The sequence below is a fragment of the Lynx canadensis genome, chromosome A1 (assembly GCF_007474595.2).
Source record: "Lynx canadensis isolate LIC74 chromosome A1, mLynCan4.pri.v2, whole genome shotgun sequence".
Classification (NCBI taxonomy): Eukaryota; Metazoa; Chordata; class Mammalia; order Carnivora; family Felidae; genus Lynx; species Lynx canadensis.
Window position 1 is genome coordinate 179,598,848 of NC_044303.2, and position 26,712 is coordinate 179,625,559.

Sequence of the window (26,712 nt, forward strand, 5' to 3'; positions counted from 1 at the left end):
AAATGGCTGTTCCTTGCAACATGTGCTTTTATGCAAAGGTTCCCTGCAGACAGAAATCTTCCAGAGCCCCTCCACAGTCTTTCATGGTGAACAGAGAGGTACCTTCTCCACTCCTGCAAGCTGTCACACTTGATCATTCATGGGTCAGAGCCCAGCTTTGTTATATTGAAGGCACTCAGTGTCAATGAAAGGCACTACATGGAGCCAAGACTGGATGACAGAGTAAGGCAACTAGGGCACTTGCCCAGGAGGCAAAATTTAAGGGGCATCAAAAAACTCAGTAACAGATACAAATCAAGTTTAATGTCATATTTTTAGAAATAAGAATTAGTGCAAAAAATCCATAATGAACAGGAGCGCCTGGGTGGCTCAGTTGGTTAAATGTCTGACTTTGGCTCAGGTCATGATCTCATGGTTCATGAGTTCAAGCCCTGCGTAGGGCTCTGTGCTGACAGCTCGGGATCTGGAGCCTGCTGGTCTGGAGGCTGCTTCAGATTCTGTGTGGGTCACTCTCTCTGCCCCTCCCCCACTTGCACTTTCTCTCTCTCTCTCTCTCTCTCTCTCTCTCAAAAATAAATAAACATTAAAAATTTTTGAAAAATCCATAATGAACAAAATATCAAAATGTATTTTTTTAAATATTGCATTGATATATTATTTTTTCTTGATTACTGAATTTTGGTGCCCTCTTACACTTTGCCATCATCCCAGGCAAGTACTTCATTTGCCTTACCCTTTTCTGTCCCTGAGGGGTAGTCCAGGTGGGTGAGGGACAGAACAGAGAGAGCAAATACGGAGAGGCCATTGTGGATTTGGCTGTAGGCAAACTCCTTTAAACTTTGGTCATGGCAGATAAAGGAATATTGAAGAACATCTCAAGAAGTATTTCTAGTTGGTATTGATGGAACAAAATGTGTTGGATTATTAATTTTATTGGAGAGAATTTTAGTCAACCATCAACAAAAGCTGTCTTCTAATTTTCCAGGTGGATTCTCTGAGAATAAATGACACAAGGACCATCTGGTAAGTTATGCGAAACTACTCACTTTCCAAGCCTACCAAGCAAAGATCAAGTGACATTCAAGTCCCACATGTTGGCTGAGGAAACATCGCATGGACAGTGTTGTCAAATAGCCCAAGTGAAATGCTATAGCCTGAAAAGTCCTTGAGCCCAGTACAGGCTTTTATGCTCTTCCACATTCCCAGTCCTCAGAGCCTAGTCCTGGGTTAGTGCATGCTAACATTGGTTTAATCAATTGCTCATTCAGTGGGAAGTTACATTTTGCCTCCAGACAGGCTGGAGCACTTCACAGGGTGGAATCCTCCAGTAAGGCCAATCATCTGTTGGCAGATTTTGCTATTGTCTCTGATAAAGCAGAGAAAAACCCTTATCTAACAGAATCCCTTCACATTGGACTAGGCATGCTTTGGGGAACTGTTCATCCTCAAAATGCATTCTTTGCAAGTGAGCAATCATTCCTCAAATACTTCAAAGATAAGCTTTTAAATTTTTCTGAAATATTGTTAGCTTCATGGACAAGTTGCAAAAATGGTACAGAAGTTCCTATGTATCCTTCATACAGCTTCCCTCAATGTTAAAATCTTAATGTTAACATAACCAGAGCACAATTACCAAACCAGAAAATTCACATTGGTACAACATCATTAACTAAACTACAGACTTTATTCTAATTTTTCCAGCATTCCTTCTAACATCCATTTTTTGGTTCATGATCCATTTCAGGATCCCACATTGAATTCAGCTGTCATGTTTCGTTAAGTCCCCTCCAATCTGTGACAGTGTTTCATCTTTCATGACCTTAACTTCTGAAGGGTACTAGTCTGTCATTGTTTAGAATACCCCTCAGTTGGGGCTTGTTGAGCATTTTCTCATTATTAGATTGAGGTTGTGCATTTTTGGCAAGATTCCCCACCAAAGTGATGTTGTCCTTCTCAGTGCATCTTATCAGAAGGCGAATGATGCTGATATGTATCTTTCCTGGTGATGCTCCTTTCATCACCTGGTTAAGGTGGTGGCTGCCAGGTTTCTCCACTGGAAAGGTACTAGCTTTCCTTGTGTCATTAAAAAGTGGATTCTTTGGGGAAAATACTTTGAGATTATGCAACGACCTTGTTTCTCATCACACTTTTGCCCATCACCTTTAGTCCCCATTGGTGGTTCTTCCTTGTAACAAGATTATTGTGGTGTTTGCCTAATCAAAAGTGAATTTTAATTATCTATAAACCCTATTTAAGGTCCAAGGACCAAAACCTGCTGAGGTAAAAGACAGCACTCTCCTGTCAAATGTACCTTTCCCACAGCTTTGTGGGGTTGGACACCCAGTTTAGGTACAGCAAGACTGTGGCACCCAACTCATCATCCCCACCCCTCACCTGTGCAGGAATTGGTGCTCTCTTTCTCACTGGCCTATGTAAACACTCAATACTACTAGAGAAGAAACCATTGCCAATAAATAAGAATCACCATGGGAAATGGAACATATTTCTATATCTCTGCTCTAGGTTGAGTGTTTAGTTTGTCTTAAAATTGCTACATCCCTGGCATATCCTCTCTTTGACCGTGAGAACTTGTAGACAGTAGAACCAAGTCTGTTAGGGAGAAGAAAAGCATGGCAGCAGCTTCCCTGTGAGTTGGGGTTTTTATTGTTTTTGGCAATTCCATTGGGACTCGGCAATGGTGTGCTGGTAAAAGTTTATCGACTGGCTCTCCAGGAAGACAAAAACAGAGGCCTGGATATATGGTGTTTGCCAGTTCTGTGGTATGAGGACTCCTTTCATGATTGATTTCAAGCCACCAACATGACATCACTGAACAGAGTTAGAGAAGAGATGGGCAGCCGCAGAAGAGCGTTAAACAGCATTCCTATTGCAGACACAATAGATTCAAATAACCTCACGCACACAAATAAGAATAAAGTGTAGTAAGATAATTAGGAAGGGATGTGTTTTGAATATCTATCACATTTGATTTTAATATGGCTTATTTAATTATAGATACCTATATAAATTTTTAATAATGGCAATTATTTAACAAATAACTCATAAAATTCCTAAAAATTTAACACTTGGTTCCCTTGAGTGGTGTGAGCCAGCTCCAGCACACCACCTCATACAGTAGTTATCATGAACGAAATTCAGGAACACCCCAAAGAAGCCCCTGAAAAGGGAGGATGACACTTTTCTGCAAACCCTCCAGGAACCCATATGAAGTCCAGATGCCCTGCAGGGAGTGGCTTGGCTCCAGCAGCAGCATCTGTGGCCTTTTGGCAAGCCTCCTGTGGAGGCTGTGAGGGCTTCAAAGCATCTGGCTGCCACCAGGCCTGGATCAAGATCTACTTTCGGTGCTAATAGGGTGCAGAGTCCTTCCCAGGCTCAGTACCTATTTCCCATTCTCCCAGGAGGCCACTTGGCCCTTTACTCTTCTTAAAAGAATTATAGGCTTAGAACAATGGGAGGAGCATAGGAGGGAAGGGGAACAGAGAGGCAAGAAGAAAAGTCACATGTACTGAGTATGGATTATATGCCAGGTACAGTGCTGGGGTGGTTTCACAGATGTTCTTGTTCACTGTAATCCTGGCACATGGGGAAATAGCATCCATATTTTACAGAGAGAGTATATGACTTCTCAAGATTCCCAAGCTAATAAGATGCAGATCAGAATGTATCCCCAGCTCTGCTTATCACTATAGCCTCAGCATATAGAACACTGCACAGGATAACAGCTCTAGAAGTATTTGTGGGATGGATACATGAATGTAGCCTGACCCCAAAGTCTATGCTCTTACCTCCACAGGGAAATGAAGCTGGAGAAAGTGTTCTTAAATAGTAAAGTGTACATGTGAAAAGGCAAAAGGCAATGTGATGTGTGAGGGTTTGTTGACTTGAGAATGAGATGAAGGGATTCCTGCCAGGCTCTGCCTTTTGCGCTAACTCTCTGACCTCATTAGGAGTGCTACCTACTCTCTCTCTGAGGCTTGGCTTCCCCACCAGTAAAAGGGGGATAATAAAACCTACCTTTCCCATGTGGTTGCCAGAAACAAATAATTATAATACATGAGAGAGCACTTTGCAGGCTAAAGTGTGCTGGGAAAGAAAGTGTATAATATGTCACCATCCATGACATCATAATGTTATTCTACTAGCCTAGAAAGGGCAGATTTAACACCAAGGAAGCAGAGGAAGAGCAAGGGGTAAAAAGAAAATGGCCTTGGACATAGCAGAAGGTAGAGGATTCTCATCTATTTCAGCTTTAATTTGGAGGCTTAATTAGCTGCTCTCTGTTTGGGATGCACCACAGACAAGAGAATTTTTGCAAGCCTTGTCTCCCTGCCTTTTGTTTGAAATATGAGGGAGCATATAGGTTAGAAGAAAACCCTGCTGCTTCTGCATGGCAGTATTGATTCCTAGGAATTAAATGGTAATTCAAAGAGGCAGCAGTGGCCTCCCTTCAACCCTGCATCAAGCAGGCTGCCTGGGATTATCAGAGAGCCCAGAACTAGGGTGGCCCTGGGGGGTGCACTTCAGAAAAAGACACCCAAGTACAGACTTGCAGAGTCTGCTTCCTTCCCACATGTCAGGTCAGAGGCAGGGCTGGACCAAGAACACCCTCTAGCCTAGACTGCTCCCTGCGTCCACCATAGTCCCTTCTCCACCCATCGGAACCCTAACAGAGCTGCTGATACTATTTCCCTTTTGTGTCAATATGTGATCCCCTTCACAGGAGAGGCATGAGTGTGAGTATTCATGTGTGTGTGTATACGTGTGTTTAAAAATACGTGTACCCCACATCACATGTGCATATTCAATATATTAGACAAAGCAGTCATAGCAGGTGGGGGAAGTAGGGGAATGGGGAAAAAAAGATGGAGATAAAAGGTAAGAAACCCCCCCTCCCACACACACACACAAACAAAAACACAAACAAGGGAGGACCTTGCACATACCAATGATGGTAACATGTTATAAACTGAGGGTAGGTAATTCAAGCCCTGCACCTGACATCCAAGGAATGCAAAATGAAAAAAGATAATACCTTTCTAGCTCTCAGAGCAGAAGACCTGAGGGGGGGAATCAAATTCCACCGCTGATTTGGGCAAATAATATTCATTCATGTATCTATTCCTACAGCAGATAGCTTCGTGAGCCAGGCATTATGAGGGGAGGGTTGCTATAAGATTTGTCTCTGTCCTCACAACATTCCTGATCCTACAGACACAGAAGTCTGCAGAGGATGACAACACAGAAGCCATGACAAAGTGGGCACAAGCTGCTCCTAGACCACAAGAGAGGGGTCAGGGAAGAGGTTAGTGAAAGAGTTTTAGCGGAACAAGAGGATGGAGAACAAAGGTGGAATTGGTAAGAGGTGAGGCTGAAAGTGTGAAGCTTTGCTCCCTGAGCTTCTGAGCTCAAAGCCTGGCAGGGGACACACACAGGAAAGTGTAACACCAAGCAATTAGTGCTATAATGTCAGTCTGAATATGCGGTTAGGAAGACACAGAGAAGGAAGCCCCGAATTCTGTTTAGGGGTTTGTGGAGGGGGAGGGGGAGGGGGGGTGATGAAGACATGGAACTGAGAAGACTTCAGAAAGGAAATATTATCTGAGCTGAACCTAAAAGGTAATTAGGACTTTACTTGCATAGAAAGAATGGGAATTGAGGACATTCCAGGCAAGAGAAAATGAACGAGCAAAAGCCCTCCCTACCAGTGTCTAAGCTGATAAATACAAATATCAGAAATCCCACTGACTATGACTGATAGAGTGCCTTGGTTAACCCCCCGCCCCCCACCAAGATTTAGTCAATGGGCTCAAAGAGTTTTAAAAAATAAATAAAAAGCTGATTCTGCGCATTCTCTACCTCCGTGAGGCGAGGCAGGTATAACCAATACCATCTCCTGTTCAAAATTAAGAGTCATCTTTACATACTTTATGATTGCTAAGCAGGGTACAAAATGATGACTCTTCTTTCTGTTAGAGGAGTGAAACATAAAAACGAAAAGCCTGTTTTAAGAGAGGGAAAAACACTCCCTCTGGGTTTGGCGCAAAATTAAATCTTATGAGTTACTCAGCAGCCAGAAAGGCACAGAGCAAAGCCAGTGTGAAACAGCCTTTCAAAGTAACTGGAGTTGACGGCTAACCTTGCTCAGTAAGGGGGAAAGAGGAGCTACACAGGCAGAAGTCAGGCCTTTATCCTTCACCTGAGCCTGTCCCTTTCCTATGCCAAGTGCAACTCAAGCAAGCTGGAGGAGGGAATTTAACACTATCATTAAAAAAAAAAAAAAAAAAATCCATACCCAGGCTAAGGCAGACATCATCCCCTGAGTCATATGCCACCCAGGGTTACACTGAATAAGGTAATAACAGGAAAGCAGAGCTTCCTTATGCCAGGCCTGCTGTGCTGGGCTGTAATTACCCAAACGATGACAATCAATTGAAGACAAGCATCCTCTCCCATCCCCCAAACACACAATGCCCCCCAAAAGGAAGCTTGGCATCCTGCACTATAATTTCTAGATTTCCACGCATGGTTCTACCCCTGAGCAATGGTTCCCGCAGGTAGATATAGTCTATACTTGGGAAGGGAGACAGGCCAACAAAGCAACAGTAAAAGGGGATGGCTATGCTACTGTCAGCAGAGAAGAACCAAACAACCAGAAGAAAAATCCAAGACATTTACCCCGGGAGACTTTTTTATTTTTCCTCCAAATTTCCAATTTTGAGAAGTCAGTGCCTGTAGAAACCAAAGAGCACACCCGACAGTCTGGATTGTCAAAGTCAGATCTTTGCACCGGCCATTCCCCACTACCGCATGAAAATGAATTTATGAGTACAAATGAATGTGCTTGAAGATTTTGCCATTTTACGGTTTATTAAATGCCATATTGGAAGACGCTAGGTTTTATAGACTGGAAAGGGCTCTTTAATTGAGAAGGTAAAGGAATAAGGATGAGCCCAACCATTCTTCCATTTCCAGTGAATATTGAAAATAAAGAAAAAAAAATAGTCACATTAGAGTGATGGTTCTTAAAGTATAGTCCTTGGACCAGTAGTATCCACATCACCTGGGAACTCAGAAAAATAAATGATCAGGTCCCGTCCTCCAAATGTAAGGATCAGAAACCTGTTTTAACGCTCCTCCAGGTCAGAAAGTTAAAAACTTTCTGCAACTAGAGCTGTGGTCCTCTGCCTTGGCTGCCTCTTATCACCACCTGGTAAACTTGCCCTTGTGATGCCCCTGCCAATCCCAAGCCAATTCAGTCAGAATGGCTGGGACCAGAGCCTTGATGTAGCTGCTTTAAAAAACTCCTCTGATGATATACATGTGCAGCCAGAGTGGAGAGCTGCTACATGCCAGAATAAGAGAGATTTAGATTAGATACTTGGGGACTTCTGATTGTCAGTTGAGTTCAAAGGGATAATGGCAACTAAATGAGTCTCCTTGGTGGAAGGAAAACCTTTTGAGAAGAAGAGAGGTTTCCATGTTCATGAGCTGAAGAGGTTTGCTGCAAAGCTCACGTAGAGCATCAGAATCTCATACCAAACCCAATGGTAACAACTGTATTTAATAAGTCATCCAGCAAAGAGAGTTGCTCACCCAGGGAAAGGGGTGGGTTAGGCCCCATAGGCAGAAGTCATTATAAAAGCAATGCACTCAGAGGCAGTAGAGTGACACCACACCTCCCACACACCTCAAGTCCAAATGCCGCAATCCTCCAAGGGGAGCTCAGAGCCTCCCACTCACTTCTCATCTTTGAAGCCCCCACTACCCAGAGTGTGTGAGATAGCAGCCTCTTCTCACCAGTGTCTGATGTTACCCAGTGTGCAAAATGATGACAACCCATCAGAACAGAACTCTAGGAGGCCACTCCCACTGGATGGGCAGAGCCAGAGCACCTCTGCTTCACAAATGAAACATGAACTGGGGCCATCCTTCTACCCAAATCAGGGAAATGGTCAACCCATTATAAGTGTATTCCTTACATGGGGGTCCACTGGCATATCTCAACAAGCCAGGCTGTTTTACCCCATGAAAAGGGATGTGAGGATTACTAAACTGTAAGAAATATTATAAATTCTTTTCAACAGGAAGAAGCAATATCTTTAGGATGTTCTAGAGAAATGATGAGTCAACTCTCATGTTCCTACACTGCAAGTGAGAGTAAGACCAAATTCTCCCTTAATTTTTTTTTAAAGATCAAATGGCAAAGACTGGAACCAGTTCAACAGCTGGTTGGTGAATGTACTTATAAAAACACCACCATCATCATGACAGCATCACAAAGTGAATCCTGATGATCCAAGCACTTGGGTATCATTCTCCCTCTCCCCAAGCAAAAGGGTGAGGATAGGAAGAAAATGAGAGAGAAAAGACCATGCTCTTGTATCTCCAATGCACATGATAATTCAGACTTTGGAGTCTGACTGACCTGGGTTTTAATGACCCTGCCATTTATTTGCTGTCTGGCCTTGAAAGTTAAGTCCATGAATTTCAGGTTTTTCATCTGTCAAATGAGAATAATAATCCTTAGCACCTATCAAGGGTGGGCAGAAAGAAAACAGAAATAGCATTTAGCACAGTGCCTAGAAAATAGCAAGTTAAGTAGCAGCTGTGACCATTAATTATTTATCCTTGAACACCCAACTTCAGTTCCTTTGTGAAGAATTCCTTGACAAAAATGCTTACACATAGACTCACACACACACACACACACACACACACACACACACACACACAAACACACTCAAAGTTTTTATAACTCCAGTACTGTGTAAATCCAGATTTGGTTATTATATTACTTTGCAATTGTTTATGTACATATTCTTATATATATTCATAGATTTTCTTAAGGAAAGAGACCAGGCTTGTATGTCCTCAATGACTGGCACACAGCTGGTATATCATATATATTTACAAATGAACAAATGAATCAAGCTACTGTATTTATCTGGTAATGAGATAAGAAGCTTAATTAGGATGGCAAACATGGAAAGGACAACAGACATAGAGAAGTTGATAATAATGGTTGACTATGGGATATAAGCAGTAAAGGAATAATGTTTTGCTGTGTTTTCTAATTATAGTCAATCATAGATACAGTTCATCTAGAAATGACTTCTCTCAGAATTTTCTAGGGAGGAGAAGGGGTGGGAGGGAATGCTCACCCCAATACTTAGAAAATACTCAGTTGTTTAAGTCTACCCAGTCTTCTGAAGCCAGCCCATCTAGGAAAATAGACCTCTTGGACATTACATAAAGACAAGGTGAGGCTGCCAAATGAACATGAGTTAAATCAAGAGCCTTCCCTTTCTTCCAAATCTTAACAATTCTAGTTTGTCTCCCCATCTTTACTGTTACCACCAATCCCTCTTCTGCAGACTCTGCCCTTTGGAGGCCCTCTACTTACTCCCCTGAAACTTTCCTTTTGGTGCCATCCCTGACTAATCTCTGAAGAATGTCTACCAAATACACCTTGGCTTCACTGCCATAGCCACCCCCTAATCACCATCCTACTCCTCACCCTGAGCACTCTGTTCATCCAGAAAGAGCCTTAACCATTTCACCATTGCAGGAGATAACTAAGGAAACAAAACCAATGTAAATCAGCTAAGAAAACTGATGAGGGTTTTCTTGACTGTGCAGGCCTAGGAAACTCCCCTCCTCCCTCTGCAGACAACAGTTTTAGTAAATGGACAAGTCACCCAAAAAGTCTGCAATACATCCATACCTACATCCCAAGAAAGCCTGTCCAACAAGATATATGGTGACATAATGCTACATGTTTAACTCCAGTCCCCAAGCCATCTTTCACAGCCATGGGGGTTAGTCACTGGAAAAGTAGGCCCGCTGAGCAAGCCATTGACTTTTATCTTTAGACTTCAACTGCTATTCATCAGCATCAATATTTCAGAGCTTAATCAGCTCAGCGTTAGTCTGAGTCCAGGACGTCTACATCATCATGAGGACTCACCGCATCCTGACAGCTGAGGACCTCCAAAATGCTGTTGAGTAATTCGACACAGTACTTCTTCTCCTGGACCTGGTGTTGCATCTCATCCCTCTGCTCCAGCAGCTCCTTCAGTTCTTTGGTGATGACAGGAAGCAGAATGTCCCGGCATTCTGGAATGAAGGACATTCAGAAGCATTTGAGCATCCTCCTTCTTTAGTTTTCTTTCTTTCTTTCTTTTTGATAATTTTTCACTAAATAAACAATTCATGAATATATTTTCCTTGTAAAAAATTTAAGTGTTAAAGATTAGGTTCAGGTTTCCTTAGAACATCATTCACAATTCCAGTCCCTCCCCCAACACCTGCTCCCCAGAGGAACCCAGTTCTTTTATTCCATACATATGTGTGTAAAAGAACTGTATGTGCATATATTCAGCTACAGAGCCAACATAAATAAGAGGCAGACATAAGTAAACAAGACAAAACCCAGTGCCTTCACCTCCTGGGAGTGGCAACCTGTTAGGAGTATTCACACAACAGAGCTGTGAAGTAATGAAGGTCAGGTTTTACCTTTAATGTTCATTCTGTTGGTGTTCTAGTTGATAACTCAGACCCCATTACAAAGATATGAATCCAAGGGAAAATGCCAGTTGGGAGATTTTAGATATTAATGAATATCTCCTTGGGAAGTCACCAGACTTTAAATTCTACTTCAAATTGAACTAAAATAGTAAACTCTCATTGGAAGTTCTGATAGTGACTGCCCCATCCCTACAAGTATTTAAGTAGTAGGTAGCTGTCTATGGATAGGGGTGATAAGAAGGTATTCAAAGAATCAGATGAAGGGGTGAACTAAATGGTTGTTAAGTCTCCATCCAGAAGTCTATGATTCCCACAAAATACACATTCAGAGGAAGCGGCAGGCAGAAGGATATATTTGGTAGGGGGAAAGACACTGGACATGTTTGCAATGTTTACAAACCACTGCTGATGTTGTGGGAGCTGCAGACCAGTCCCCAGCAGAAGCAGTGGTTTATCAATCTGAAAGTCACCTACTTTACAGATTATCAAAAACAGCATCCCCATGAGACAAAGCCTCCCGGTGCTGAGAGTCAGCAAAATTTTAGCTGAGGAGGCCATTAATAACATGGTCTGTTTTTCAGAAAGTACTTTGTCTTCTCATTAACCATGATTTCTCAGAAACGTCTGGCTCCTCTGTTTTGAGATGAAATAATTTTTCTCGTTTGTAATTGGAGCTGTGAAATTATATTAGTCTGTAAAGCTTCAGGAAGCAGCATTTCTAAATTGTCAAGTAAACAAATCCAAGTATTTTTAAAAGACAAATGTTGCAGAGCCTGAAATCAATCTTTACAGGCAGAGCCAATGAGTATCAGAGACTTGCATACCCACCCTGGGTACCTGATACCTAATAAAGACTGGGAGATCTCCCATCTGGCAACAAGTCCAAATTGTAATTGGACCAGCACTTAGGAACCTGCAGAGCTATTCAACTCTGTATTTTCACAGGAAGGTGCTTTCTTTTATTGAAGTGAGGACAGAGAGGACAAAGCAGTGTTTCTGGGCTCTGGTTTCTTCCTTCTTGGAGAAAGTTTTGTCCTATGGAAGGTGCTACTACCTGAATCTATAACTCTCTTGAAGTGTGATATTCTTTTGCAATAATTTCATGACTCAGGGATACTTTAAATAAGAAGGTCCTTTTCCTCGCCTCCTAGTCTGCAATATTAGTGCCATGGAAAGAATGAAATGGAGATTCTTAGCCCACTTTAGAAAACTACCTTGAGATGAATCAGGCCAAAACTACATCTGTGACCACAGCCCCAGCCCCAGCTCTAGAGGGAAGCATGACTAAGAACCACATGTGAACTCCCCATCTTCCTTACAGGTCCACTCCTTCTCTGCTCTGTCTCAGAGTGGAGACACCTTAGTCACACAGTCAACCAAACAAACTTGCTTCCTCTCTATGAACCCAACATCAATCCATCATGAAATCATATCTATCCACCCGCAAGCCAGCCTTCTCTACCCTCTATTCCAATCCCAAACCCATCTTCCTATTTCCAATCTCAGTAGCAGTAACTTCCCCCAAACTCAAGCCTGACCATAGGTCTCCCTGCTTAAAGTTCTTCATTGGTTTCCAATTGTCCTCAGGGTGAATTTTGTGAACTCTTTGGCATAGCCGAAGGCCCTTTGTTACCTAACCCTTCCTTATCCGCCCACTGTCCACCTTGCACATTGTTCCTGATGTGGTCTCTCCCTCTCCTGCCTTTTAGTTTTTGCACATTATTTTCTTTGCCCAGAATGCTTTTATCCCACCCATCTTTACCTGACTTTTTCTTGCCTTCTAGGTCTTAACTTAGATGCCAAATCCCTAGGACAACATTCCTAACACTCAAATATGACTTGGCTGACCCTCTTCTGGGATCCTGTAGCACTCAGACTTCTGTCTTAACTGTTTGCCATACTATCTGGTCATTGTCTGTGTAATGGGATGAGCAGTGAGATCCTCCTTCCAGTGAGAAGATGAAAACAAATGGTGTGATTATCCTACATTCTAAATTCAAGTCTCCAGTTGCTAGGGTACACCACAAGGTTTTCTGAGAGGTGCCAGTTCAGCACCAGCCCCACACCAATCTGCATGCACCTCATCCCAGAACTGAGAGAGGATCAGCAGAGGCCTTTGCATGTAAGACAATGTCCATAAAGAGAAGCCCCAAAGTGGGTGTGGACTGAGGAAGAACCTTCACGAAAGTTATGAAGACGGGACTGGCACCATACCTCCCCACTAGGGATTTGTTGGCTGATCTTTGAGCCCAGATGCATCCCCATTCTGCCAATGGAATGGGGAGATGTGGGAACGCTCAGGAGTCCCACTCTGACCAGAGGGAGAGGGTTAAACACAAGCAAGGTGTCTTTTCAGGGACTCAGTCACATCCTCAGCGTGGTTGCCCTGTGTCCAAGCCTGCCTATGGCAGCCTTCACTCAGAGTTCCACTCCACACACAGCCAGCCCCTTACTTTGTCACCAACACAGGTTAATCGACTCTTCAACCCTGTTCAATATTTTACAGGCTTTAAGGTGAAACTCATTCTGCTTTAGCCAAGTTCCTATTGACCAAAAGGTGAATTCAGCTCAGCTCAACCCTCTTGGGGAAGGGTGAGGAGCGTGCGGTTGTCACGCCTTGCCCTGTCCTCCCCACAGCCCTTTTGGCAAACAGAGTAGATGCCTAATTGAAAGCCAAAATTCTCCCTGGGTGAGGCTGAGTGGTACGCACTTGGCTTGGTGCTTCTGTTTGTCCGAGGAGTGTTCACAGATGTCAGAGGCCACGTGGTTAGGTCAGTTGGACATAAAGGGGGACCTCCACACACAGCCCAGTCTGACAGATAGCAATTTGTTCTCATAACCTTCCTCCTCCAGCCAGTGTGTCACAAAGAAAAGTAATTCCACCCACCGGGAAATCAATAGCTACCCACAAACTTCATACTCCCGATCAGGTTACAAGCCTTTTACAACTCTACTAGCATTTTCCCCCAACGCATTCTTCAGCAGCAACTCATGATTCACTTTCCTTACCTCCCTGAAAGCACACCTAATTACAATATCCAGAATCATCACTCACTCCCCCTCCAGCCTGCATCTGCCATGATGTACATCTTTACTTTATGAACCCTGAGGGCCAAAATATGTCTCCCAGCTAAACAAACAGCCTATTTAGAGATTTCAGAATCCAGCACCTGTAAAAAGTCTCTTTAGGTATCTTAGAGGGGTGAATGCTAAAGAATAAATGTACTTCCAGAACTTTATTGTAGATACTCACTGGAAGTTCATTCCAAGCTATTGCTTCTACCACATATCTCTTATATTTAACATAAAACATGACATTGCACCAAACCTATAAGAAAATGCCCTGTAATAAGTTGACATTTGCCATTCAGAAACAGTGATGGGAGGAAGGGTAGATTGATATATAACTGCTGGAATTTTTTTTTTAATTTTTTTTTAATGTTTATTTATTTTTGAGACAGAGAGAGACAGAGCATGAATGGGGGAGGGGCAGAGAGAGAGGGAGACACAGAATCGGAAACAGGCTCCAGGCTCTGAGCCATCAGCCCAAAGCCTGACGCGGGGCTCGAACTCATGAACCGTGAGATCGTGACCTGAACTGAAGTCGGACGCTCAACCGACTGAGCCACCCAGGCGCCCCAACTGCTGGAATTTTTAAGAGGATGTATGTTTGTGCCCCAAAATGTCACACTGATTATAAATATACTTTGTAAGCTCTGATAGTCTATATGTAATCTATTTATGTCTTTGAGTATATATGGGCGGGGGGGAAGGGGGGAGAGGAAGAGAGAAAGAGAGAGTGGGGAAAGAGAGATATAATAAATAAATACTGCTAACAGGCATGGTTCTAGTGGATATTATATTCTAATGGAGTATCAAAAACAATTCAAGAGGATAATAATTGTCTTAGGTTGGATTCTCCAGGAGCAAACTCAAGAGATGAGGTTTGGGTGAAGGTGACTTACTTATTAGGAGGAGTTCCAGAAAACGCTGAAAGGGGAGTGGAAAAGTGGGACCATGAAGGAAAGGAGGCCAGTCAGGCTGCAAAAGCAGTTAAGTGTCACAGAAAGGGAGCTCTGGACACAGAGAGGGCCATAGGGGGACATAGGGGCAAAGCGGCTAGGGTATTTCAACCCTGGGGACAGACAGCCACAGGCATTATGAATGCCCTCAGTGCACGGGCAAATAGGCCCCTACAGCCTAAGGGCAGCACAAGGAGGCCGGTCCTGGCTGTTGGGAGAGAAAGTCTTTCCAGAGCTATTTTATGCAAAAATAAATATTCATGGATTACAGGATACACAGTGCCCTGGAGTGGATGTTGCAATGACAAATACAAATATCTGATAGTAAGACAATTAACTAGGTAACAGGAGAAAGAAAGTCTGGGTGTGTGGAGAGGACTGTTCCATGTGAGGCAGTCAGGCCTCTCTGAGATGGAGATTCCTGAGCTGAGACCTGAGGGTGAGAAGGGAAAAACCTGCAAAGATCTCAGGAAAGAGCATTCCAAGCAGAGGAAAGGGCATGTGAAGGCCCTGGGGTAGAAATCTGCTTAACACATTGAAGGACTCACATGGACAAAGTGTGGCCAGATTATAGAATATGGGGAGCACAATACGAGAGGACAAACTTGGAGATTCTGGCTAGGTCCAGGTCTCGTCAGGCCTGATGGCCCATGGTAAAGAGTTTGACTCTTGGGTGGAGATAAACATGTTTTGTTTCATTTTGTTTTGTTTTGTTTTGTTTTGTATTTTTAATGAAGCTTGGGGGTGGGCCTAGAGAGGAAGGCAGAACACTGAGGAGGCTTTTTGAGGGGGGAAGAAGAGGTCTAATGTTCACTGAGCCCTCACTATCTACCAGCCATTCTCTCCGTGAAAAGTATATCATTATACCTATTTTGTAGATGAGGAAACAAGTTCAGAGAGGTTCAGTAACTTGCCTAATATCACACAGCTGGGATTTAAACCTAGGAAATGTGCTTCCAGAGCCCATGTTCACATCTGCCAAGCTATCCTGCCTCCTTACAGTAACAGTGATGGGGAGAAAAGATGAAAGCTTGACCAGTTTGTGGCAGGAGGGTCAGACAAAAGCAGAGAGACTTGGGGCAGAGTCGACATGTCTTCCTGATGGAATAGACATGCTATATCGATGTGTATTTTGAATGCATTTTGAACAACTGCATGAGAGAATAATAGATTCATTTTAGGGTTTATCAAGTTAGGACCCAATCATGGAGACCATTTCATCGCCTCAACTAGCAAGTAATGAAAGATTCCCATCAACATTTCTCAGATGGTGTGAAGTGGTGCAGCAGTGGCCTATCATCGCGCCTTCTGAAAGCTGTTAGGGCATAATTGGTGTGTTCTGACAGGTGCCTGCACTTTCACTTACCCCTCTGCACTTTCCGAGATCATTTTCACTGTCACTGCTGACCGGCTTCCTCCCAGCCAGCTCACTCATTAAACCATAATCCAGCTCCATAGCAAGTGCTTTTAGGAAAATAAAGGTGCAGATATGGCCAGTTGAGTCATGACCCAAAATTTGATTTGTCCCTAATGCTTAGAACAATTACATTCGCAATGCCATTCCAGATGAGTGTAGCTCAGCCTGTTAGAAGACTGTCTCACCCACCTCCTAACCCTGGCTAATGGAAGGAGAAGCAAATGAAAAAGCCTAGGGTGGAAACAAGTGGCCTCTATACTGGATAATCGGAGCCGTTTGTAAAGGAAGATTCCCATCAAAGTAATAGGCTCTATTTCAAATTCATGCAGGAGGAGAAAAGAGTCAAGTTAGCTTTTTGACTGCAAAGAGCTATGTCTTACATCCCTCGCACCCATTTGATTCCAATTCGGTGACATCTGGAATTCAAATTAATTTATAAGCACTTAGGACACATATTATAGCAGTCAGTACCACCCACACCCCTCCAGGGCTTATCATCCCTGACCCACTGCCTCTCTTCTGTACCATGCCACACAGATCCCTTAATCCCTTCACCCCCAGCCCTTGGCCCTCTGGAGACTCACGCAATTCCCTGGCTCCATGAATTTCAATCTGTTCTTGACCAGGAACTCTTTCTGAGCTAATCTGTGGTCATACACTCAGAGTTTTCTCAGCAATGCGAGTCATTATAACAGCTATGTTTTAAGAAAGGGTAGAAACCATTTGTCTAGAAATCTGTTGAGAATGAAAGAGAATGGGAGAAGGGAATATCAAATATGAGATATGCAACCTATGTTGAACTCCTCCTCCTGTGAACTCCAGACACCACATTAAGAATTCATTTGGTCCTTCTCAAAACCTCTTCTGGTATATTATGTTATCCCCATTTTACAGATGAGACAATAGGAGCTCCAAGAAGCTTACCCAGGGTCACTTAGCTAGGGTGACCATAACCGAGGCAAGATTCCAACACAGGCCTGTCTGACCCCAATGCCGGTGCCACTCCAACTTCACATGTGCATGAGTACGGACAATTATTCCCAGTTCCTAGATCCTGCCAGCATGAGGCAGCCACCCTCTGAATTTGTTAGCTCCCTCAAGCTGGCCTGAAATAGAAAATCCAAAACCCTGGCTGCCTGGTTTGTTTAATGGTTGGTTGTGTTGTTTCGTTTTGTTTTAATAAGGGTTATGGTCCCAGGTGAACAAAACAAACAAATTCTGATCCTAGAATCCTAAACAATAATGAGCATTCATCAACTCGGTGATTTAACCTTCAGTCCAGTCATTCACTTTCATTTTGTTAATTCAGCCAACCATTTATTGAGCAACAATTGGTTGAGCTTACCCATCTCACTGCAGTTGGTTAGCAAACAGCAGTCATGACCTTCAAACTATTCACTACCTTTTCCTAGAAGACAGTGAGAGCCTGGAGCGAGATGTCTAATCTCAATCAAGTCCTGTCTCCTACAGTTCCTGGAACAATGCTTGTCACACGGTAGGATCCTAATAAGTGTTAGATGAATGAACAAGTGTTTGCCGATTTCAGAGAGGGAGCCTGTCTGCCTACATTGAGGCCAACGCTCACAATCAGAATGCTATTTAGTGTTGGATTAGTGCAGTATTTATTACTCTGTGCTGTCCTTGAAGAAACCAAGTGGCAGTAGCTGGTGGCTGGAGGAGGGGTGTTTAAGGAGCAGAACTGTATGTGTGTTTCTTCCCCCTTCCCTCCTCCCCTTGAGTGGCTCTTCTAGTAAGACCCTCCCATTCTTGGCTTTACCCTATCATAGGGGCAAGGGTGGGGAAGTGGAGAGAACTCTGGATTTAGGGTCCAGAGCCCTAGGTCTGAGTCCCAGCTTACTACTGGTAGGTGGTGTGACTTCAGACAGGTCATTTTACCTCCCTTCCTCTAAAAATGGGGATTAAAATGCCTAATTCATAAGAGGCTCCAAATAAAACATCATACACATTCAGTTGTAGTTATTAAGTATAATGAGGTATGGGGATCTAATGTTATGCCTAAGAAGTTTTGAATTCCAAAGCAAAGCACGTTGGAACTTTAGTTTCCTTCAGCTGTAGCTGACATCTACACTTGACAAAACGCCTGGACCAGGCATGCCGGAACAAAATGGATTCGAAGCTATTACCTGCATCATTCAAACAAAGTGTGCTTCTGTCTGAAACACCAAACTCGGAGAACTGTGTTCCAAGAGGTGGATATAAATTGAAATGATTGGAATATATGCCTCAGATTTTTATGTTCCCTTTTGTATGTGGATAGACTAAAGGAGAGCTTGGGCATGCTTTTTCTGAACATCCTTTTACATTTCTGCTTGCACCTTAGAATAATAATGCCACTTACCCGCAATCCTCAAGCTGCCCGTGAGCGATCCTATATCGCTGCCATCATAAAACTTACAAATACCAAGAAGAACAAAAACCAACAGCGATGCTTTGGATCAATATTGAGCAGCCAGCGTTCCATTTCTGGGAAAAGCGCACATTAAAAGCCTCTTGTTTACATTTTAAGGCTAACAGAGGGGCCCTTCATTTCAGAGAATTAAATGAGAAAATTCTCCTGTATTCAAGCATTAGCAAAATGGAATGGTTGTGTAATTGTCTCCAATCATCTCTGTTCCTCTTACCTTCCCCATAACAGCTCCAGGGGAGAGGAGGGTGGGGTCCCTCTCATTTACAGCCCTACACGTTAAAATTCCAGTGTTGCTCATTACAAAGGGAAAACAGAGAAATGTAATATATTTGAAACAAGACGACTAATTGCAAACAAACTTCAAAGAAGAGGGGAAAATCACTGCCTTTTACCCCCTAAATAAAAGTGGGAATGGGGAGAATTTCTCCTCTGGCCTGTTCTTCTTTCCTAAAAGCACTCAGCTAAGAAGGTGAACAGAGACAGCCCTAAGGGGGAGGGGTTCTGCCTGCTTCCTTTCTCCATTCCTGCAACAGAGCCAATGTGAGCCCTCCTCTGGAAGGCCCAAAACAAAAGAGTGACTTAAGAAATGAATCACCTACTTAGGCCGGATATTTTAATGAGAGGATCAAAGAGATCCTGTTTGGACTCTGAGGCCAGCGAAGAGGAAACTGAGCTAAGCATGAGACAGGAGAAAGTAAACAGAATAAATATCAGTCACCAACATGTAATAAGCTTTCTGTACTAAGGGAGGACAATATATGGTCCTTACCCTTGGGGCAGTCCAAGTATAATAAAGAAAAGAACCTGTCAATTGATAGGAACAGTATAGAAATCACATACAATGAAACACACTGTTTCCAATTACGTTCAGTCCCTGCTGATGAACCTCGAACTGTACTTCTATGAAACTGACACTAGTATTTTATTTGGGGCACGACATGTTGATATATTTATTATTAGTTATATGTACTCCTTCCCATGATACCTTACTCCAAAAAGAAGAAAAAAACAAAAGAAGAGGACATACCAATGTAAAAGTTAACAAACACAAGGGCTCCAAGTGCCCATAAAATGGGGCTCCTCGCTTGTCTGATTATCAGGGCAATAAAGAAAATCAACCAAGTTCTAGAATTTGTTGGCCATTAAGGTAGAAGAGAACTAATTCTGTAAGAGAAACACAGTTTTGTCTGGAACTAAATTCTTACAGAAATTTTTCATACTGAGTTAATGTTCTTCATTAAAGTTTAGTAGTGTTTAGTTGCTTTTGACATCAAACTGTGGAATTTTAACTCTGAAAAGAACCTGAGAAAAGCTAATGGTTTCAATTCCTTGGATTGTGTCGAGTGCCCATGCAAAACATCAAAACAACAAATGGAGGAGGGCTCAGGATTGCACACTTGTCCTCACATGGCAGCTTCATTTATTTTTCATGTGAACAAGTATTTATTGAGTGCCTAGCAAATATTAAGCATCATAAATGGCATAGAGGTATATAGAACCAGGATGTAAGTGGTAAAGATAGAGAGAAGTGACCAAATTCAAGGTATATATAAGAAAGATTCAAAGGCCTTAGTGATTGATTGAAAGTGAAAAATGAGGGGTGCCTGAGGGGCCCAGTTGGTTAAGTGTCCAACTCTGGTTCAGGTCATGATCTTATGGTGTGTGAGTTCGAGCCCTGCATTGGGCTCTCTGCTAGCACAGAGCCCATTTCAGATCCTCTGTCCCTTCTCTCTGTCCCTTCCCCCCTCACTCTTTCTCTCTCAAAAATACATAAACATTTGTTAAAAAGTGAAAAATGAGGCACAGGAAGATTTGAGGGCTAGTTCGAAATGACTGGCAAAATAATGGAAGAAGAAAAGCTTTCCGTGAACAGAATGAATACAGTTTGGGAAATGTTGAGTTGGAGTGCCTGTAAGACAGTCAGATGGAGATGTCAAGGGGACAGCTGGATAAATATGTCAGAAAATGATCTTCTACAAATGGGTAAGCATTACTTCAGTATATGGAAGATACATAGAACACTGCTGCCTCCCACAAAGAATTTATAACGGGCAATTATAGTGTATTTAAAAGACAGCAAATTACTAAAGCTTATTTGGTGATGGTCATGACAACCATGATGAAAGGAAAGGAAAGAGAAGGAAAAGGAGGGGAAAGATACAGAAGACGAGGAAGAGGAGCAGGAGAAAGTGAAGGTGGAAATGGAAAAGAACAACACCTGGGGTCTGAAGCAGGACAGCTGGGGACACATGTTGGGACAAGGGAGCTCAAAAAAGCTTGGAAACATGAGGGATTTTCATTAGAAAATTTTGTATCATCAAAAGGACAGGTTTAGACAAAGCCCAAAGATGGTCAAGCAGCCCAAACTGCCCATTTGCTCAAGCAGCCCAAATGTATTGATCTAACCAATACATTTGTCAACACCATCTCTTTACTAAGTGGGAGCAAGTAGGAGCTGGAGGGCAGGGTTTTCTGGCAACAACAGTTAATCACTATTTCTGGAGCACATCCAATGTACCTGATTGTTAAAGCTGGGATGGAACATAGCTAAAATCTGTCCCTTTCCCTCAAGGACTCTCCTGCTAGAGCATCACGCACAGCCTACTAGCCCAAGAAAAGGCACAGTGATAAATTGGACTATGAGGAGGAGGGATGGAAAGAAATGTCAGCCATGAAGGAGGCTCCATTCTCATTCTTCTGATGCACTAAGTGCCAGGCCACACAATGAGTGCTACAGAGTGAACGGTAGAGGATATTAAGAGCAGGAATCTCTCTCTATCCTTGTTTCCTTCTCTGTAAAGTGGGGAAAATGAGAGCACCTCTCTTCACAAGGTCATAAGAATAAAATAATATGTATAAAGCACTTAGAGTGGCACACCTGGACCATGGTAAGCACTATAAAATTATAAGCCTTTGTTTATTTAATTATTTTAAAAATATTGTTTATTTTTTAAATTTCCATATGTAACTTTCTAGGTAGTAAAATTATGCTGTATCTTGTATGGATGGTGATTGCATGGGTAGATGCATATTTAAAAAATTCACTGAGCTGTACATCTATGATCTGTGTATTTCACTATATGTAAATTACACTAACATTTAAATATATATAGTTAGTTATCAGGTAGGTAATTTTAGTTTCCCTTCACAGATGTACACTGTGGGGCTTGAGGAAGTCAAGCAAATTGCCTGAGATATTGTGCCAGATCTCAGCCTGGGTTCCTATTTCAGTTGAGCCTTGCTCCCTGACAGGGCTCAAGACAGCAGTTACCCAAAGATGCTGTGCTACACTCTACTTCGAGAGTCTGCTGCATGAAGAGACAGCAGCTATTCCCTCCTCTCTGCCATTCTTTCTCCCACCTTCCACCCTCTTCTCATCTCAGCTCAATTCCATTGTCTCATTAACTATTAAAACAAAAATCCTTGCCAAGTAACAACCCACAGGGAAACACCCAGAGGAGGACTGGCAGTGATTAAGGACTGAAGGGAACACACCCAGAGCTCTGCAAATCCCTCAGGGGCCTAAGGTGCCCTGCTACGCACTGAAGTGTACCCCCTCTAAGTATGCATGCAGTTCTTGGTAGGACAAAGAGCATGAGCCAGAGAAGAGTGAGTGCTCCTAATTTAAGAGGTGCTATAGAAATTAATTTTGTATGCCTCCTCCATTAGCAGTGTGTCTGAATTAACTTTAATATGCAAGTTATCATGTTAATCTTTGATACTAAAAAAGAATGTATCATCATTAACCTTCCTATCCCTGAATTTAGCAGTGCAGTCTTTTTATTAGCCATACGTAATAGAAGTAGCATGATTTCCTGGCATCTCAGCACTCTACCTCTCTGTATGCAGTTCCACCAGTCACTCTGTAGAATCTCTGCTGATTCAGAAGTCCGTTTTTCAAATATTTGACTCTAACTGCCCATAAGTCACCAGAAGCTGACTCCACCTCCCCATCCTTTTTTTTTCAGATTCTTCTAAATGGGAATAAATTTTCCACTGCAAGCACATCCAAAAAAAAAAAAAAAAAAAAAAAGAGGCCATGATGGTCAATGGAAGGGGGCCCACAGCAGGAAAGAGACATGAATAAGTTCTGTGTCATATTTATGAAAGGCAAGCTCATGACAGACTAGCAATAACTGGTCTTCAGAGCTCTAGGATATTTGGGGGACTAAGTTATGGTTACAGTAGGAACTGATGCTTCAAGGGATAGGTAAACAAATTAAGCAACACTGGAAAATTAGCTGTTAAGGATAATAGGAAAATCATCCAATACTATAACCTAAGACATCTTTCTTTTTGTGTATTCACTTGATATATGTAAATTATAGGTAAAGGAAAGTTACCTATACCTCCATTTGATGAATAACTTTAACATTCCTGTTCCACTCATTCCATACGTTCTAATCTTTAAAACGTGATAATAGTGCAAAATAAATTGCATTTTGCCACCTTTTTATTTCATTCACACCCTCTCGTTGAACAGCAAGATCATGAGAAATTAAAGAACTTCTTAGGAGGGGAAAATAAGACAAGAATGAGGTCTAAAATAGAATCTTAAATCATCAGTCCTTGAAAAATAAAACCAGTTTCTGTTCTCAATAAATGCAACAGCATAGAGTTTAAAATTATCTACATATTGAAACTAAATTGGCTACCAATCCAGCTTTTCTGCTTGTAGGAAAGCTACCAGTAATACAATTGTGGACATATCTGAGATCATCTCTGGTGTGTGGGTAGTTTTTATGTTCTCCTTTTAGATTTAATAATTGCTTTTCTGGCTGCTACCTTAAGAAGTTACGACATGTGGGGCACCGGGGTGGCTCAGATGGTTAAGCATCTGACTCTTGGTTTCAGCTCAGGTCATGATCTCACCATTTGTGAGTTCAAGCTCCACATCAGGCTCTGTGCCTGTCAGCACAGAGCCTGCTTGAGATTCTCTCTCCTTCTCTATCTGCCCCTCCCCAACTTGTGCACATGCATGTGCATGTGCATGCACATACTCTCTCTCTCAAAATAAACAAACTTCAAAAAAAAGTCACGATAGGAATAAGAAGGCAACTAGTATTTCAGCCAAATATATCTTCAAAGGGCTGAGAGCATTCTAAAAGGCAGAGTCAAATATTCTCCAAGCTTTAACCATTTATTTTCCAAGTTAATCATTATTTTTGCCAATGTGAAACCCACCATGTACTGCTCATAATTTACACCCCGCACTATTAATTACTTAATATTTTTATAAAGTAGATGCATTCTAATCTGCTTATATTCTTTTAAATGAAAAATTTGCTATTTCAAATGGAAAATCAGTATTGTCTGCCATAGATGGAAGGTAAGTGTACCAATCAATACTATTAAAACAAAACACTTTAATTAAATTCTAAGAGGAACTTAAGCCTGAGGTCTGCTCCCTTGTTATCAGAGGAGATTAATAGAGAAAGATTAAAGACAAAACAGCAAAAGTATACAATCCTTGACATAACTAGAAAGACTGAAAGGGGGTTAGAAGAGAATGATCTTCTGCTTCTATGATATTGCAGTTTATTTGTGCATGCCCAAAATTATCCTTCATGCCAAGGAAAATAATTTTGCATATGGTAGTACATATCCACACTTTGAAAAACACAATTGCTAAGAAATAAATCAAAATTGGGATTCCTGGCTTCCCATCTCTGCAATTAACTGATGGTGTGACCTTGGGTAGGTCTTCTGGGCCAGTGTCCTGGGCTATAAAATGAGAAGGCAATCTCTCCAAGGAGTTGCTCAACTCTATGTGTCTGTTTTTGTGAAACCCTTAAACATGTTACAGCATATCTTCTCATCAACTGAAGTTTTCAGTTGTTAATTGCATTCACCCTCTTATCTGAAAGTCTTACCTAGAAGAAATAGCAAAGATTTGAAAAGATCAGCTACTTTGGGGCAGAAGAAACTTTTGAAGCTGTTGTGTTGGAAAAAATCAATAAAATTGACTGCAATCCAGGCACCACAGAGGCTGACTGTTCAGGATATATGCCTGTGCCTCCCTCAACTTTGGAAGCCAGTAGACAAAGCCTGTCTTTAAATCGATCTTATAAGCCTAAATGTCCATCAACTGATGAATGGATAAAGAAATTGTGGTTTATATACACAATGGACTACTACGTGGCAATGAGAAAGAATGAAATATGGCCTTTTGTAGCAACGTAGATGGAACTGGAGAGTGTTATGCTAAGTGAAATAAGTCATACAGAGAAAGACAGATACCATATGTTTTCACTCTTATGTGGATCCTGAGAAACTTACCAGAAGACCATGGGGGAGGGGAAAGAAAAAAAAAGGTTAGAGAGGGAGGGAGCCAAAACATGAGAGACTCTTAAAAACTGAGAACAAACTGAGGGTTGATGGGGGGTGGGAGGGAGGGGAGGGTGGGTGAGGGGTATTAAGGAGGGCACCTATTGGGATGAGCACTGGGTGTTGTATGGAAACCAATTTGACAATAAATTTCATATTTAAATAATAATAAAACAATAATAATAAAATAAAAAACAAATCCATCTTATATACCATCACCTGATCACTTGCCTGGGTCAAGTGGTAGTTTATGCCAGGTGAGTAATAGAGGATCCTGATTCAAATGATCAGTTTCCCCCTTCCTATGAGAAAAGTAGGTTGATGGGGGGGGGGGGATCAGTTAAAAACCAGTAAGTAACTATAAGCTTGCTCATCTGCAAGGTCTGGTATAGTTAAACAAGTTTCTGTATTTGTTTTTTTAAATTTTTTTTCAACGTTTATTTATTTTTGGGACAGAGAGAGACAGAGCACGAATGGGGGAGGGGCAGAGAGAGAGGGAGACACAGAACCGGAAACAGGCTCCAGGCTCTGAGCCATCAGCCCAGAGCCTGACGCGGGGCTCGAACTCACGGACCGCGAGATCGTGACCTGGCTGAAGTCAGACGCTTAACCAACTGCGCCACCCAGGCGCCCCAAGTTTCTGTATTTGTAAAAGAATGACAACAACCTCACTTATAAGGTTTATATAAGAAATTACAAAAAGTCACTATTATCAGAACTATAGTAGCACAGTTTTTTCCCTCTGTCTTAATATTCTAAAAAAGACAATTTAACCAACATTTTATTTTTAATGCTCTATGTTGGCTTCACCTCTGAACTGATAATAATGAAAATGAATACAATAATTATGAGTGAAAATTTTATGAAAATAATAATTATACTTATATTAATTTTAAGCGACCACTTATGGAGCATTTGTACACCCAAAGACTGTGCTAAGCACAACTTCATTTAATATTCATATCAACCCTATTATTATCCCCATTTTATAAAGAAACAGAACCAAAGAAGTGATATGACTTTTCCAAAATCATAGACGGATACAACTCAGAGATTATGAAACAAAATGAATAAACCCCATAGTGTCTTTCTAGAATTAAGTAAGTCTTTGGTAAAGAGATCATACAAGAAACCTTTTTCATACATTTGGGGCCAAAATCAAGAAAGCCATGAAAAAAAATTTGGGAGAAAAAGTTCTGAAAAAAAAAAAAGTCAGGGATTACCAAAATATAGTTTAATATACTGAGAAAGACTAAATATTCACAGCTCTGAAGCTCTCCTTTTGTTTTGTTTTCTTAAATAAATTTTTAGATGTTGTAAACAAGAAAGACGGAATCATCTAGCTCTCTCCTCTGAAGTCCCATGGCACTGTGCTCATATCTCTACAACGGCATATTCATCCTGCATTTCAATGAAGAGTGCCTCATTTTGCAAATAAAGGCAAGCTCCTTGAGGACATCACCACGTTTTTGCCAAGTTTGTATTTTCTAAATGGCTTCCCAACGTTTTGTTTATAGTAGCGAATCAGTAGCGAAACATTTATTGAATTGAAAACCCTATTCTAAATGCCTCTCTTCATCTATCCTGTATGGAATTTGAGATGCCAGGGAGGCAGTTAAAGATACGGGTCTTCAGGTGAAAGCAAAGACTTGGACTGCAGATTAAGGTTGGGGGTTGCGGACCTCGCAATGGCACAGAGCCACCAGGGTGGACGGTCTCCCCCAGGCAAGAACAGACAGGGCGGAACTGGAACGCAGCTGAGTGGTTGTGGCATGAACTGAATTTGCTCCATGGCAGTACTCTTTCTCGCTCTGTATCCCGGCTTCTGACCCTCGGGCATAGAAAGGAACAGCTGCAGATCTACAACCATGCAGCCGTGCATTCTGAGGATGTCCCCCTTTTCCAGGACCAACTAGGGAACAGAAGCTATGGAGGGCTACTCAGTGTTTTCCCCTGCGTTGGCAAGAGAG

General features: G+C 42.1%; 1 protein-coding gene across 1 annotated transcript in view; it reads right to left on the reverse strand.

Moving 5' to 3' along the window:
• DOCK2 (dedicator of cytokinesis 2) overlaps positions 1-26,712 on the reverse strand; it is a 417,962-nt gene that overhangs the window by 252,235 nt on the left and 139,015 nt on the right. Inside the window, 1 exon segment of the mRNA XM_030327773.1 lies at positions 9,989-10,137. Within this exon segment, the coding sequence (XP_030183633.1) occupies positions 9,989-10,137 (149 nt within the window).